The sequence below is a fragment of the Neolamprologus multifasciatus genome, chromosome 16 (genome assembly GCF_963576455.1).
Source record: "Neolamprologus multifasciatus chromosome 16, fNeoMul1.2, whole genome shotgun sequence".
Lineage (NCBI taxonomy): Eukaryota > Metazoa > Chordata > Actinopteri > Cichliformes > Cichlidae > Neolamprologus > Neolamprologus multifasciatus.
The window spans coordinates 21,175,710-21,192,219 of NC_140454.1; the positions used below are offsets into that span (position 1 = coordinate 21,175,710).

A 16,510-nucleotide genomic window follows, 5' to 3' on the forward strand; every position below is an offset into this window, starting at 1 on the left:
TTACTTTAAGCTATTTAACATCAAGAAACATATAATTTTATGTTTAAGTTTGACTATAGCTTATTGACTTAAAGTGGACTTTTTTTTTCCATCGCTGTTTCTTCCTTGGTTAACACGCCAGTTTCTTTTAGAGGAAACGGTGGTGTTGCGCATTGGTGCGCATTTCCAACGCAGAATGACGCTACAGAATTGTTACCTTTGACCTCTGAGCGCTAGGCGGAAGCTCAACCAATCGTTTTGCTTGTTGTTGAGAAGTGCTCAAATTTCTCGGAGGTTCTTCTCTTCAACATGGTGAGTGCAAGCGTTCAAAAAATAGTTTATAGCGGTAACGAAAAAGACGAAAACTGTTAAGACTATGTGTATGAATTTTTAAGGCCTGGTTAGCAGCCGTCTTCTTCTCTAAACTATACCGTAACGATGCCGTGTATCAAAGACCACGGGTTAGCATTTCTTGTTAGCAGTGGGCTAATAAAGCGGTATGTGCCTACCTTCGTGTTATAAGCGGTTTCCTTTAGCTGAAGCTTTTTTGGGTATAGCACGCCCTTTGCTTTGTTAATGTGTAAAAACAGCAAAACGTGTTACGGTATTCGTGAAGTAAAATTACGGTGGTGAAAGTGTATTTGGTTAGTTGAATAATTAAGCAGTTGAACTCTTGCGTTAGCCTTTTACGATTCATTTCCAGAGATTAGACGGAGCCTGCAGTCATTCATCACAAACAGCAGCAGTTATCTCAGGTTCTTACGTTCTTACACATAATTTACATTAGCACAGCCAACGTTACTGGTCAGATTAAGTCAGGAGGTAAGTGAACTTTATCGGTTAAAAGTAGTAATTTCGTAGTAGTAAAATAGAATATCCCACTCATGCACCCAAATGAGTGGATTTAAATAGACCATATTTGACATAAGATAACCGAAAACAATCAGTACTATTCTATTTCCGATAATATATTGTCTGGTTAAACTACAAGGCTTTCGTTAGGGTTCGTTATTCAGATACAAAAAATGTTAAAGCTTCACGCATGAATTTTTTGTTACCCAGGCAATGGGTACATGTGTTTGCCTGTGCCATATGTAATGTTGGTGTCCGCATTAGAGGACTCGTATTCATTCTGAATAAACCGGAAGTCTTTTTGAATATTATTTATGTAAAAAGGAAGCACTTGTTTAAAAGGTGTAGATTAAGGTAGGCACCGTTTCACCCTCAGTTAATGATGCAGATATTACTTTTTAAATAAATACGTTTTTTTTTTAAATAAACCAAATGCTTGATAATTTGTGTAGTTTTTCTAGTCTTTTGTCTTTAGACATTATAAGCTTTATATATGTCAAATTAAAACTGATTTCATATAATGTTTTGATTACTGACACCCCAATTAGTACTACCTCATTTAAACTTTCAAACCAAATATTCACACACTCGTTGTGGTTTCATGTAACTGCACTAATTGAAATGCACAATGTAGCCATTACTTTACTTTTTATGTGCATTTTTTATTTGGGAGCAGCCAAATTTATTTAGAGTGCTTTATTAGCTGTAAACCACTTAATTTCACAATTCCTTAAACACATATCTGGAAAAATGGTAGTTTTCCTGATTGAAGCACACTGCTAACTGCGCAACTGGCTGTTGGGAGTTCACTAACTCTGTGTGGTGTTTCTTACTCCTCACAGTCTTCGTCGGAAGCTAATAATGGGCCGAGCCAAGCCCCACCTTATCCAGGTGTACCGCCCGCGGCGATACCTCCCCCATTTGTAAGTCATCAAAATGCAGTTTTGTTTACAGATCCAAAAGAACATAATTTGAATTACTTTGATTTCTGCATTGATTACTTATAAATTTGCTGGGGGTTAAAGTTAGAATTATAGGCAGTTATATGAATAAATCTTTTAGGCAAGAATACCAGTAAACTCTTGCTTCCTATAGCAGCAGCAACATCTTACAAAAACAGTTTCCAGTAGCTGTTTAAATAATGATACAAACTCTCTTTTTTTCCTCTTTTTTGTTTTAAGGAAAAAAAGAAAGGACCTTTCCAGACATTGATTTTATCAACTTGCACACATTTCTGCAGGTTTTCAATATTGCATATTGGGCTGATTGGGCTCGTGTCTAGGTACATTTAGAAACTGAGAGGATTTTTTCATGCTCAAACATTTTTTCTGTGCAGGAGAAACCCTGACAGTCTTACTTGTATTTATAGGTGACCCAATCTCAACAAAACTGTACAAACGTCCTCTCTCACACAGTAATTATTAACATCTGTATATTTAAAACCATAACTTTACTATAAATCACAATTCTTTTGATTTTCGTATTAATCATCCTCCTGCAAACTTGATCATATATTCTTCACTTGCGTTTGTTTTGCGTGTCATGTTCAACAAGTGTCGCCATACGTAACTTAAAGGTTGCCAAAATTTATATCTCTGGTGGAATTTTCACCACTAAATGTGGGATGAAGACTTTGAAAAAACACTTGCTAGTTCCCCAAATTTTTAGTCAGTTTGTCTTTGATTCAAAGAACTTCCACATCTGTAGATTTGATTTAGTTTTTTGCTCTTTCCAGTTTAGTGCATGTGTAGTGCTTCTCCTAAGGTCCTGTGAAAGTTAGTGTGACTGAAGCACAGTTCCTCCACCATGTTTATCACACACTGTGGCAGCCAGTGTTCACACACTCCCTATTTTATCTCCTCAGCTACAACACCTAACTTAAATTAGCCTTTAAAGGAGCAGAGAGTTGCACTTGCTTTCTTTCATTTCCCCCTTTTAGGTCTTACTTATTATGTGTAATTAACTGTGATTCAGTATAATGTTAGATTGCATATTATATGGAACACTGCAGAGATCCAGGTAATTTCAGAGGGTTAAGAAACTATTTCTTCTAACTGCAATATAATGTTTTTGTCTTCCTTCTCCTATGAAGATGGGACCACCTGGAATACCACCTCATTTCCCTCCCATTGGAATGCCCCCTATGGGACAGCGACCTCCCAGCATGACACCAATGCCTCCTGGTATAATTCCCCCGGGTATAATGCCACCAATGGGGGCACCGCCAATGGGACAGGTGAGCTTTGTAGTAACCTCATAGATTTGTTTGTGTTGGGGTTTTTTTTTCCTCTTTTCGTCCTTTGTGCCTTATGAAGTCTAGGGACTATGCAGCCTATTTATTTGTCCCTCCACTTTAATAATTTAGGGAGAAGCATAACCTTAAATGAGACACATCTCAAAATGTTTTAAAGTGAAAGAATTAACATTATTTTCTAGTTATTTGCTTGAATTGTTCTGATCATTGTTTCATGTATCAAGTGGTTATACTTTCATGTTAGTCACACTTAGCCACATCCATCAACATTTACAGACCAGGTATATTTTCTTATCTTATAACTCTCCGAATGCTTGATACGGGCGCTAATTAACTGAAGAAAAAATGTTGTTCGTCGTAGGGCTGGGCCATATCATACCGTTCACGGTAATAATAATGTTGGGCAACGATAGAAAAATGAAATATCGCGATAAAATATGGGTAAAACGCGCATGCGTAGTGCCTTTGTTTTCATATGCACATGGCAGAAAAAGCATGGCGGCGAAAGCAGATCGTTAAATGAAACGGATGAATCAGAATTGGTTTGTAAAAATGCTGCAGGGGTGTGGAACTGGTTTAGCTTTCGTCCGTCAAAAACACAACAAAGCACTATTTTTGGTAGAGCATGCTAGCGGGCCGTCGTTGTTACTGTGTTTTTTGGAAAATACGGCACACTTAAAATCAATCCTTTGATTTTTCTGAAAATCGACAGAGCCCCTTACAATCCCGTATGCCTTATGTATGGATTCGGGTTGTGTTTACTGACCTCGAAATGATTTTATGTTGTACACGGCGCTCGAAAATCTGTCGAATGTTTTAGTACGACTTTGCTAAGCTACGAACCCGCACTGCTTGATGGATTGTCGGAGCATTACAGCTACCATAGTCAGGAGCCTCTCGGAGTGATACGTACTGTGCTTCAACATAATATTACCGTATTGTGTGTGTATAACCTCTTTTTAAGTTTTGTGGATATTATACACGATTATGGTGAGGATATGTCGGCCTATTTCCACTGGAAATGCCTTTTGGTTAAACTGACAGCAAGGAATTTGCATTTGCACTGTTAAATTTTTATCTAACTTTCATGCACATAAAACAGCTGCTTGTTTAAGTGAAAATACATTGATGTTGTTGTTTTGTTTTTTGGCACTAATAAAGTTGTGGAGTTGTAAAGTATTTTGTCTGGTGTCAATTATATCGTCAGTTATATCGTTATCGCAAATTTTCAAATGTATATTGTGATAAATATTTTTGGACATATCCCTGCTCTAGTTCGTCAGTGTAAATCTCTTTCATCAGCTGACAGTTAATGAATAAATAGGCATGATGTAGCTGTAGTCTTTTTTTCTTTTCTTTTTTTATCTAGTGATTAAAAAAAGTGGATCATGCATGTAATCCTGTCATGCATAAATAGGCGTGATCATGGGGAGGACTGTTTGATCAGAGTGCCAGAAACGCAAGTCTGAAGAGGTGGTGAAACACTGTAGTTTGGCATATTGCTGCTTCACAGGTGTCAGGCTGTGGCATCACACTTTCAGTAAGCGCAGCATAATCAGTCAAGCAGCCTTCTACACACCAGCAACCTGTTTCACACTGTGTCTAAATACCTCTGCCTGGATTAGGTAGCATGGAAATACCAGATGAATATTTCATGGTGCCTCTTTTATTAGATGCCAGGCATGATGCCCCCTATGATGCCAGGAATGATGATGCCCCCTCGCATACCAGCTGCGGCTGTACAGCCAACGGGACCGGTAACTCTTTTCGCTATGTTTCTTGAGTGCTCTGCTTCACACTTCTTAAAATACACTGCAGTCTGTGAAATGCCTAATGAAACATTTGCACAGCCATGGAACACTACTGTTGGCTATAAATTTATAACTTTCCATAAAAAAATATATTTTCATGTTGAAACAAAACAGCTAAAAAACCTAATTAAACACTAGCTAATGAAAATTTTACACTTGTATGCAATGTGTCTATTATTGTCACATTTTTTGTGTTTTTGGCTTTGGGTTTTCTGTGAATCGCTTATCCAAAAAAAGCCAAATACATTAACCCTTCACTGCTGAAGTTCAGTTGATTTTTCTTTTTAAGTAATAGTTAGCAAGTTATGCAAATAAGCAAAATGATTTACTGTATTTATCTCTAACAACATCCAGATGGGTTTAGTGATCATAAAGCACATGTAACCAAGCACTAGCTATACATCTTGAGGTTGTGGAGTAATGTACTGATTAGTAAAGCTGTGTCTCTTACTGTTTTGTTGTTAATAAGGAATCTGTAGATGTGCATTTTAAGACTGGGGAAAAAAATTATCCACCAATAAAATTGTTGTTTTTTTTCCTGTCAACAGCCTGGTGTTGACTCCACAGGTAGGATTTTTTACTTAATGCAGTAAAATTAATGTTTAGGCATATTTAGAAGTTTAAAGGCTGACTACTTTTTGTCTTGTTTATCTTCACAGCTGCTGCTCCTGGAACATCTGTAAATATAACATTTTTTGATATGTAGTAATTGGAAGTCTACAAGCTTTGACAATTTTGAGCTACCATCATTAGCTCCAGTATTTTTCCTGCTGTCTCACAACATTTATTTCCGTTCCCCCTGCAGAGTACCACAAATGGATCCCCGCAGGAAGAACAGCCAAGGAAGGTTTGTGCACATGAAACATTGAAAAACTAGACACAATTAACAAGGAACTATTCAAAATGCAACCAAAATAATTATCTGATTTATCTGTCGTGTTTGTTTGCTTCAGAAATCTGTGTGGACTGAACATAAATCACTAGATGGAAAGACCTATTATTATAACACAGAGACTAAGCAATCCACATGGGAGAAACCGGATGAACTCAAATCTCCTGCAGAGGTACAGAGATTTTAATTTTAACTATTTATATTACTTGCATATTCACATACATTTTATTTATTTGGCACTTAGCAATTGCAGTGCTCACGTATTAAAATTACAGTAATGGTAAATGTACCAGATTAAGCTAAATTGGATTTTGCCCCACTCATTTTGGGGGAATTATTTAAATCCTTTGTGTGCATATATTAAACAATTTTATTTTTAAAATATGTGCGTCATCTATACTTAATAAAAACTGATTTGTTATTGGACTATGGATATTGACTCACACTAATTAAGGCCTTGCTGTTCATTTAAACTATTAAAAAAACCTTTCCCATCATTCTTTGAATTCTTTAGCAAATGCTGTCAAAATGCCCCTGGAAGGAGTACAAGTCAGACACAGGGAAGCCTTATTATTACAACTCTCAGACAAAGGAGTCAAGATGGACAAAACCCAAAGAGCTGGAGGACCTGGAAGGTAAAGAGCGGTATCTGATTATATCAAAGCTGTTGTATTAAAGGCAGGGATTTTTATATTGAAAAATGTTGCCTTCTACAGAAAAGCCTTTAATGGCACAATGACTGTAAGAATGCTGACTTTGTCAACAGATCACTCCATACATTAGGGGATGTGGTGTGATTGATGTGCAAACAAAGAACTTACAAAACACAGGACACTTGATGGCTCCTTTAGTACATTTATCCTTGAAAAGGTCTCTTGATCTGCTGCATGATTAAAAATGAAAGCAAGCGCCTTAACTGTTATCTCTTTTGTCAATTCCAGCTATGATCAAAGCAGAGGAGAATGGGTAAGAGCTTGCTGTTACTCTTGATGTCTTCATTTTGTATTATGATTAACAAATACAGCAGTCATCAACAATTATTAATCTCGTATGGCTTTATTGTCATGATCTTACATTAGGACTGCAGAGGCAGCAGCTCCTGGAACCACTGCAGCTCCTGCTGTGCAAGCAGATAATGTAGCTCCTGCAGCGACTGTAGTGGAGGCGGAAACTGCGGTAGTAGTCTCAGAGGAACAACCATCCCAGGCAGCAGTGACTCAAACACCTGAGGTGAAGACGGCTGATGCACCTGTGGCTTCCTCTGAGACTTCAGCAGCTACCGAGGCTGTAGCCAGGTAAACAATTATGAATCTAGGGTTTAACTGAGCAAGCGCAATGACATGTCTGCCTGTGTGGCTATCTCCAAGCATACCTGCTGTTGTGGTTGAAGTGGATTATGAATCAGAAGGTGTAGTGATTAATAAATGGACTCAAAGCCAGCCACATTGCTGCTCTCATCGATCTGGAACAGCTGTGCTGGTCAGAGTGATGCATGACAACAATAGCTCGGCAAATGAAAAGAGGCCTCTCCAGGAAATGACATTATTGTGAGAATGGTTCAGAGCAGTGGAGAGAGACCACATAGCTCCACAAATCTGCAGCAAGATGCAGATGGTGGATTTTTTTTAAATTTAACTTGTACAATATTGATGTAAATAAATGATAAAAATTGATTAATTCTCACACTGATATAACCACAGCAGTCTGAGCTATTCTAGTTTTATTATTATTAAACAGTCACATCAGAAGATATGACTCAACGGCTGTATCATAATCCATTTCAGAAAATAAATAATGAATGGGCTTTGGCATAAGAAGAAGTTGGAAAGTAGGCTGTAATGCACAGTGATCTGCTGATGTAGCCAGAGATTTTCCTCAGTTTGGCTATTTTGTACCATCTTCCTCTCAATTAGTTAAACACAGTAGATACTATGTGTATGACAGTGTAGTCCACCATAGTACTCATAAAATCCTAGGGTTCTGATTGATTGTTGTACATCCTGCTGCCTTTTGGTGGCTACAGGGAGTAAGGAGTTGAAGGAAAAGGTCTTCATACAGTTTTATGCAGATGTTAACATAAAATACTCAAAGTATCAGTTACAGTATTTTACATTTTAAACTTGTTGTAATTGAATGGAAGCCTCTGACTAAACTAACTTAAACTAAAGTTAGTTTAAGAATTGTTTGAAAATGTTGCTGTTTTTGTTTTCATAAAATCACTATAGTGGTGCCAGAAACCCATGTGATTGTGAGAAGTTAATATAATGCAAGCTTGTAACACATCTGCCATCAAAATACCAACAGCTTAGATTGCGCTTCCTCATTTAAATGAACATGATGGTCAAAGCAAATTTTTAAATGGACCTATTATGCTTTTCCTCATTTCCTGTCACATATTGTTAAACCGGTGCTCTTATTAAATGTGGGTAAAGTTTCAAACAATGACATCAGCAGTGTTGGGAAGGTTACTTTTAAAATATATTCCACTACAGATTACAGAATACATGCCACAAAATGTATTTTGTAACGTATTCCGTTACGTTACTCAATGACAGTAATGTATTCTGAATACTTAGGATTACTTAATATGTTATCAAGCTTTTTACAACTACATGACTGTACTATTGCTGTGTGATTTATTACTATTACTATTACTCGCCACCAATACCAACTGGATTTTTAAATATTAATATAAAACGAGTAACAGTAGTGTGGACATTAGATAAGGCTGCACTTTTTGCAGCAATCTTGTAGAAAACTATTCTGTGCATATATATATATAAAAAAGGTCCGCTGCTCCAAACTGTAGTAAAGGGACCTCTGGCTAATACGTCGGGTTCCATGTCGGGCTTGTAACCAAAAACTAGCTTTAAAGGGTATCCCCATTATGGTCATCTCAGGCCACCACAGCTCTATTGGGTTAGTGTTCACAGAGCACTTTCTACTTATAATATTGGTGTAACAAAGCCGTTTTTTAATCCATCTTTGATTGCAGAGAACTACAAAAGTGCTCAGTGTCAATAATATTTTTCTTTGCTCTTAGTGTCGAGGTTGTAAAAGAAGAAAGGCCAGAACTTCAGAAGAAAACGTACAAATGGAATACAAAAGAAGAAGCCAAGCAGGCCTTCAAAGAGCTGCTGAAGGAGAAGGTGAGTCAGGCTGTTAACAAGCTGTAGGAGAGAAGGCATGCCTTTACTGCAGGGGAGTACCGAGTGGTCACAGTCATTCTTGTTTTCAGATTCTAACTCTAAAATGTTTTCTATTTTTCAGTGTATAAAATCAGATTAATTATGTGAGATGTTAGGCAGTCAACAAGTGTGCAGCAAAATTAGATTCATGACGTTGCATAAATTTGGTTCTTTAATCAAGCAGAGTGTGTTTTAAATCAGAAAGCAAATATCTGATAATTTGATTACTTTTCGTGCCCAAAAAGTCATCCTACAGCTTTTAAACTGTCTCCATTGAGGGTTGTTTTTTTAAAAATGTGTGTGTTTAAGTATCCATTGACTGTTGCTCTGTTGTTGGCACTGAAATGCAAATCTTGATTTGTTTTTAAGACTACTTTTGCCACCTCAGTGTTCACTAGTGCCTGATGTGTTCATCATCACATCATTTGCATTCAGATCTGGATCTAATCCCTGTCCCTGCTCCTGAGCCCCTGGGAGACCTATTAAACCTCACCTCCTGTTGCTGTGGACATGTTGTGTGTTCGGTTTGCACGGCGGCCCAGCACCACCCACCTTGAATGTTGCTATATTTAGGAGCTTTTTAATTTTGTGCACAAAGCTCTCCTCTGAGATTGCTTGCCATTTCCTGCAAGATCTTAATGGCTGTGTCTTTATGATTAGCTTTATTGGATCAAAGGCATGAGGACTGGCTGGGATTAAGACAGCGAGAGAAAGTGGCATGCCTGAGTGAGTTAGAATAACTGTGACAACTGACAAGACCGAGGCACATAGTGGAATCAGTCATAATGGATGAAGTAGTCACTCCTTGGGAGAGGCCAGTGGCAGAAAGGGCACTTACAAAGGTCCTTAGTGGCACTTCTTGATTTATTGCCACTCCACACCTTTTAACCCACCATCTATTAGTAATTAAGAAAATGTGTTCGGTTCTAGACCAAAGCAGCAAAGCCCCATTTTCTTATCCAGGTTTATGTACTTTTTTCTAACACAGGACAACAAGGCAATCCATTTGAATATTTTTGAAATATTTCTTGTGTGCAGATTTTATTTGAAACCATCATGAATATTTCTTATCCTTTGTATTTCAGGGCGTATCCTCCAACTCCTCCTGGGAACAGGCCATGAAATTGATTATCAATGATCCTCGCTACAGGTACAATGCTTTCCAGAGATCTGTTTATCCTTCATACAATAGTAAGTTTAAACTGTCACCATCTCTGACTTAGAATTTGTTACTTTTCTTATCAACAAAGTGCACTTCCGAAGCTGAGCGAAAAGAAGCAGGCGTTCAATGCATACAAAGTCCAGACAGAGAAGGAAGAAAAGGAGGAGGCCAGAATTAAATACAAAGAGTCAAAAGAGACTTTTCAGAGATTCTTGGAGAACCATGAAAAGATGACATCTACCACTAGATACAAGTAAGTGTTACTGTGATATGGTAATAAAGTATTTTGTTTTTCCCCCCCTGCATTGATTTGCAGTTCTCTGAACTGTCAATATGATTATGCAGACTGGTTGAGTGTGAGGACATCTGTGGCGCTTGCACACCATCGTGCAGTTACAGCACTGTTGACTTCCACTTAAGCTACTTTGACCTGTTAGTGCTAGTCACGTTGACATTGCTGAATTTGTTTACACAATAACAAATTGTTACAAGGTCAAAGTTTCGCATGTGTAATGAGTTCATTAGAAAGTTAATGATTGATGAATCTATTCAAAGTCAAGGTGCATGTGACGTAAAGGTTATATCTAATTCAAAATCTCTTAGCTTTTTTGTTGTTGTTGATTTTGTTTGCTAATGTCTACAACATCTTTCCAACAAACACACTTATTGGAAACTTACTCGATCTCAGTGAACAACACATAAAACACTTAAAATATCAAACTTCTTAATAAATTCTTGGAACGTCTTTTTCATCAGCACTCTTTAGTTTTTGGGTGAAAGTCGTGATGATGGGCAGAGGAAAAGGGGTAATCAACTGGTGACCTTGACAACAAGCCAGCTTCAGTGTTCTGCTGACACTGGGTTTGTAGTCTGGGGTGGCACACAACAGGCAGTTGGATGGTGAGAGCAAGGCTTTCTGATGCTGTGTGGGTGTATGCCCTTGCATTTAATACTTTATTTTAGCCCGTAACACCTAGTGACTCTTCTGAGCAACAGGGTTTCAACAGACGTCAAATATATTGAATATTTTCAGCACACATCTTAAAAGACATGATAACTTTTTCAGCTTTCATTAATATCTGTGTTGTGCCTAGGATGGCTCGCAAAAAACCATAACAACTGGTGCCTTAAAGCTAAATTTGGCAAGTGAAATGGTGCCCTCACGTGGCTTTGTGGGAAAAATATTCTAAAGTGTGTGTGTATCTGTGTGCGTACTCTTGCAATCCAGGAAAGCAGAACAGATGTTTGGTGAGCTTGAAGTGTGGAGCTGCGTGCCAGAGAGAGACAGGCTAGAGATCTATGAAGACGTGTTGTTCTACCTTGCCAAAAAAGAGAAGGTAAGGGCTCCAAAGTGCATTAGGAATCTTGGATTTTAATTTTAGTTAGCATGTTTGGCATAATTATTGGGTATAGGTCCTCTTTCAGTGTCGTATTTGGGAGTAGGAACTTTATGGTCTAGTGCAATTACCATCTGGTTGTATTCTCTACTTAAGGAGCAAGCCAAGCAGCTGAGAAAAAGGAACTGGGAAGCTCTGAAGAACATTTTGGACAACATGGCAAACGTCACATACCGCACCACCTGGTCTGAGGCCCAGCAGTATCTGCTAGATAACCCTACCTTTGCAGAGGATGAGGAGCTGCAAAGTATGAGATAATACAACGGTTTTAGTAGAATTAGAAGAAAAACATTTATCAGGTCATTGTGCTTCTGCATGAATGTGTGTTTGTATATGTTCAGCCTACTGATAGTGCCGTTATCTTACAGATATGGACAAAGAAGATGCCCTTATATGTTTTGAGGAGCATATTCGGGCTCTGGAGAAGGAGGAGGAGGAAGAGAAGCAAAAGACACTTCTCAGGGAAAGAAGACGGCAGCGCAAGAATAGAGAGGCTTTCCAGGTGAGAAGCAAAAACAAAGAATTGATGTCTCAAAAAGAAACAAAAAAAATGCCCTGCATGTAATTTTTCACATTTAATCAGGTTAATAACAGTTTTAATATAAGCCAAAAGAAGAGGCCACATGTACTTTTCCGATCCTCATCTCTTCTTGTTGTTTTCTCAGAAATTTCTGGATGAGCTTCATGATCATGGCCAACTTCACTCCATGTCTGCTTGGATGGAGATGTACCCAACCTTGAGCTCAGACATCCGCTTTGCCAACATGCTGGGCCAGCCGGGTAGGACAGCGGGCCACACGCACACATATCTGCATGAGCTGAATGTGATAGTCGGACTTGAATCATAGCATTAACACAGAAATAAAACATTCACAACTGACAACATAAACGATGTATGAATCACAGTTTAGCTTTTTGAGGTTATATTTTCTTTTAATTTCCTTATTATTTCCATATTTTTTCATTTTTATTTTTCATACTTATTCCGATAATACACTAGTCTCTAAATCTTTAATTATTTGGCTTCACTGTTTTGCACCCTTGTTGTGGTCCATTGATGCTGTTGAACCTTGTTTATTTGCTGCAAGGATCAATATTTACACATTTTTAAATTTAATGTTGTTTGTTGTGCAGGTTCCACTCCCCTGGACCTCTTCAAATTTTATGTGGAAGACTTGAAAGCACGCTATCATGATGAAAAGAGAATAATCAAAGATATTCTTAAGGTATTACTCTAACGTCATAAAATGTTATTTATATTTGGTATTTTTAAGGAACAGTCCGTACTCATGCACCTTACTTGCGTTGATCCAATTATACATCTAATAATTATCTGATCTGTTCTTTCCCAGGACAAAGGATTCCTGGTTGAAGTCAACACCAGCTTTGATGACTTCGGATCAGTCATCAGCTCAGATAAGAGAGCTACCACGCTGGATGCAGGAAATATAAAGCTAGCCTTCAACAGTGTAAGACTCCAGCTCTGCATCATATGCTTTGAGTTGGCACCTGTTCGTAAACATTAATGGACACAAATATTGATATTAAAGTAGGGTGAACTGTTAAGTAGCTGGGTTTAATCTATTAAATCAGCATAATAAATGTAAACAGGTCACAGTTTAAATAACCAGCACCTCTCCTTCGCTTAGAGAGCTTTAAGTTTTATCCTGTTGTTAGGTGTTAAAAGACATTCATCGTATCCATTTGAATTAATAATTATTTTAAAACTCATTTTAGATCTTTTCACACAGTTATTTGCAAGTGATCTCATCAGAGTTCTGTATCCACACGTAATCCACCTATCCCCATCACAAGATGTGTCAATGCTGAGCCTACTTGTTTCTACGGCCCCCAAATAAACAAAAACATGTTATTACAGATTATAAAATTATGGAAAAAGGGGAATAATATACCTTTCAGGATAAACAGGCCCAAATCAATGACATTTTAATGAGTATACATAAGCACAGGCCTTGACCTGCTTGTTTGAGGATGTATGCAGGTCTGAATTGGCTGTAAGTGTGGATGTGGTGAACTTTCCTGGGTGTACCCCACCTTTTGCTCTGTGCCCTGTCCAATCTGAAAGACTTCACTTGGGATGAAAGATGTGTGCGTTGAACCATGGCTGTTTGTTTTATTTCATTATAAGATGAACTCACTTAGAAACCCCTTTTCCTAATTAGTTGCTTGAGAAAGCTGAAGCCAGAGAGAGGGAGCGAGAGAAGGAGGAGGCCAGGAAGATGAAAAGGAAAGAAGCTGCTTTCAAGAACATGCTGAAGCAGGCCACACCGCCACTGGAGCCAGAGACTACGTGGGAGGGAGTATGTACTTTCAATGCGGATCAAATTCGTGTGGTTTTGCAACACCATTTATTTTGTTTTTTTATCCTCATCCCTTTTTTCCAGTCTTGATTGTATTTAATGTTTTCTGATGACTGACATTTTACCATTTCAGGTCAGAGAGAGGTTCCTAAAAGAGCCTGCCTTTGAAGACGTGACTCTGGAGTCGGAGAGGAAAAGAATATTCAAAGATTTCATGCATGTCTTGGAGGTGAGTCATGACGCTAGCAGGGGCATGAAGTTTTTAAACTTGATGACGACTATAATGATGTTTAACCTGGTATTTACTTTTAATTTAATTTAACAGCATGAGTGCCAGCATCACCACTCAAGGACCAAGAAACATTCAAAGAAGTCCAAAAAGCACCACAGGAAGCGCTCCCGCTCTCGATCAGTTAGTACCACCACAAGAAAATGAACATTTTATACACTTAGACCACAGATCAAATGTTTAAAAAAAAAAGTGAACATGTGTTTTAAAAAATGTGTTGTTTTTTTTAAAATACGTTTTTAATCAGATACAGGGTTTACTGAATACACATCATTCCATTCTGTAATTTATGTAAAGATTTACTGGAAAAATGATGTAGCAAAGCACACTTTACAAAAAGCATTGTTCATATCATGCACTGCTAATCTGTAATGTTTTAATAGGGCTCTGAGTCTGAGGATGAGGAATACCACAAGAAGAAAAAGAGGTCGCAGTCCAAATCCCCCTCAGAACGGTCATCTAGTGGAGAATCTGGTGAGTGTTTTTACAGCTCAGATCAGTTGATTTGTGTATTTAGGAAGGAGAAAAAGTGCCACACTGTGTGTGTTCATTGACATGTTCTACCTGAAACCAGAGAGAAGCTATAAAAAATCCAAGAAGCACAAGAAGAAGGGCAAGAAGAGACGCCACAAGTCTGTAAGTGTGCAGGAAGAAACAAATGTGTGCGCTTGATGTCTTAAATACAAATGTATTGGCAACACTGGTGTGTGCACTAACTGTAATTATGACAAACAGGCGTCTCCAGATTCTGACAACGAGAAGAAAGGAAGAGACCGTGATGGGAAGCGAGAAAAGGAGGTAGAGAAGGAGAAAGAGAACGACAAGTCTCGGGGGAAATCTCGCTCAGAGTCCAAACAGAAATCTCCCAAAAGGAAAGCAGCCAAAGAGGAGGTGAATGTTGTTGTTGTTGTTGTTGTTGTTATTATTGTTATTATTATTATTATTATTATAATAAAAAAATCGCCCCTATATTGTGAGATTAGCTGGGGGGCTCAGGTCAAAGTTAGTGTGTTTTAAAGAAGTTTCGAGCGTATATGTTAGCTTACAGTTTCTAGCATGAGATAAAGGTCTTGCGGTTAACTAGTTATTTAAAAAGATCGAATTTTCATTATGACTGAATCTTTGTATTTTTTTAATGGTGCGTTTAAGGGTGGCTGGGACACGTCAGGCAGTGAGCTGAGTGAAGGAGAGCTGGAGAAAAGGAGAAGAAACTTGCTGGAACAGCTGGACGCACCTTGATGATAATTCATGCTGATCTCTCCTCTCCAAACATGCATTCCCCTTCAAGCTCATCTGACCGTGCTGGTCATACGCCCATAATGGACTGATTTGTGGTATTTATGGGAATGCCATATACTGAGCTTTTACATAGACTTTGACTAATTTGATATCAGGAAACTGATCAGCTGTTAAATACTGAGTTGTTTTTTTGTTAGCTTACCTTTCTTCAGTTGGCTGTAGTTATACATGTTTTCCATTGACAATTTTTTTTATATTCACTTAAAAGCATATCTTTATGACACACTGCAAATGTGTAGAAATACAAGAAACTTGTCCACATGTCCAGGAATACTGGGGGTTACGTCTGATTTGAAGTAATTTAACTGCAGCTGGTTTGAATGAATGAAAGGTTTTAATTGGAGGATTTGCTGAAATCGATACTTTAGTTAAATGTAATAAAACAGTTTCACTGGAAGTTGTCTGCAGGTGTTGCTTTGACTTAGACGATAACTTGTTGCCAAACCTTCCAAGATAATAGGATTGTTGCCATGCTGTTACAGATTTACAAATAGCCAACAAAGAAGACTAATGGGTGATGCCATTGTTGGTTTATTAGGAACACCTATGCCATGGCTATTCAACTACGAAGTTAGTTGGGCCAGATTTTCAAACCGAGGAATTTATCTGGGCCAGATATTTTTTTTGAAGCCAGTAAGCAGCAGATCATGATCAATTTCAAACCCACACAACTGTATTGAAAAACAAGTATTTTTTTTTTTATTCCTTTTCCCCTGTAAATCTGGTGACCTCACAAATGCACACCAAAAGGTCCATTTTAAAAAAAGGGAGCTATAACTAAACTATTTTTTGCACATTTGAAATAATAATAATAATAACAAAAAAACATTTTGATAATTCCCTTTCAAATTAAAATAAATATTTCGCTGACCACTCGCTTTTCCTGCCATGGATGGAGCCCCATCCGTCACAAGTATACAGACACGCTTCATATCCAGACCATTTTCCTCAAAAAGAGCTTAAATCTTCTCAAACATTATTTCGTCAGCTGTGTGTCCCTCTAACGGTAGTAAGCAAGCAATTTCCCATCCAAAAAAACGGACATATACGCACAACTTTGCATTAT

General features: G+C 37.9%; 1 protein-coding gene across 2 annotated transcripts; it reads left to right on the forward strand.

Moving 5' to 3' along the window:
- The first annotated feature begins 167 nt into the window (after positions 1-167).
- prpf40a (PRP40 pre-mRNA processing factor 40 homolog A) lies at positions 168-15,841 on the forward strand. 2 transcript variants are annotated; one of them, XM_085134835.1, is made up of 27 exons: positions 173-291; positions 1,674-1,754; positions 2,924-3,067; positions 4,759-4,842; positions 5,445-5,463; positions 5,556-5,575; positions 5,702-5,743; positions 5,850-5,960; positions 6,303-6,423; positions 6,730-6,754; positions 6,868-7,083; positions 8,832-8,937; positions 10,062-10,126; positions 10,227-10,391; positions 11,367-11,475; positions 11,632-11,782; positions 11,904-12,037; positions 12,201-12,315; positions 12,670-12,761; positions 12,888-13,004; positions 13,719-13,856; positions 13,990-14,085; positions 14,182-14,268; positions 14,529-14,619; positions 14,720-14,781; positions 14,881-15,036; positions 15,295-15,841. In XM_085134835.1, the coding sequence occupies exons 1-27, from the start codon at positions 289-291 to the stop codon at positions 15,382-15,384; spliced, it is 2,640 nt and encodes an 879-aa protein (XP_084990961.1). In that variant the 5' UTR covers positions 173-288; the 3' UTR covers positions 15,385-15,841. The 2 variants fall into 2 exon arrangements, with proteins under 2 accessions (XP_084990962.1, XP_084990961.1); XM_085134836.1 differs by lacking the exon at positions 1,674-1,754 and having other exon boundaries at positions 168-291.
- The last annotated feature ends 669 nt before the right edge of the window (positions 15,842-16,510 follow it).

What these genes read in the sequence shown, in the direction of transcription:
- prpf40a (XM_085134835.1), top strand. An exon ending in AAGAGCTGCTGAAGGAGAAG is followed by an intron (nt 8,938 to 10,061) that starts GTGAGTCAGGCT and finishes TTTGTATTTCAG; the next exon opens with GGCGTATCCTCCAACTCCTC. An exon ending in ATTTCATGCATGTCTTGGAG is followed by an intron (nt 14,086 to 14,181) that starts GTGAGTCATGAC and finishes TTAATTTAACAG; the next exon opens with CATGAGTGCCAGCATCACCA.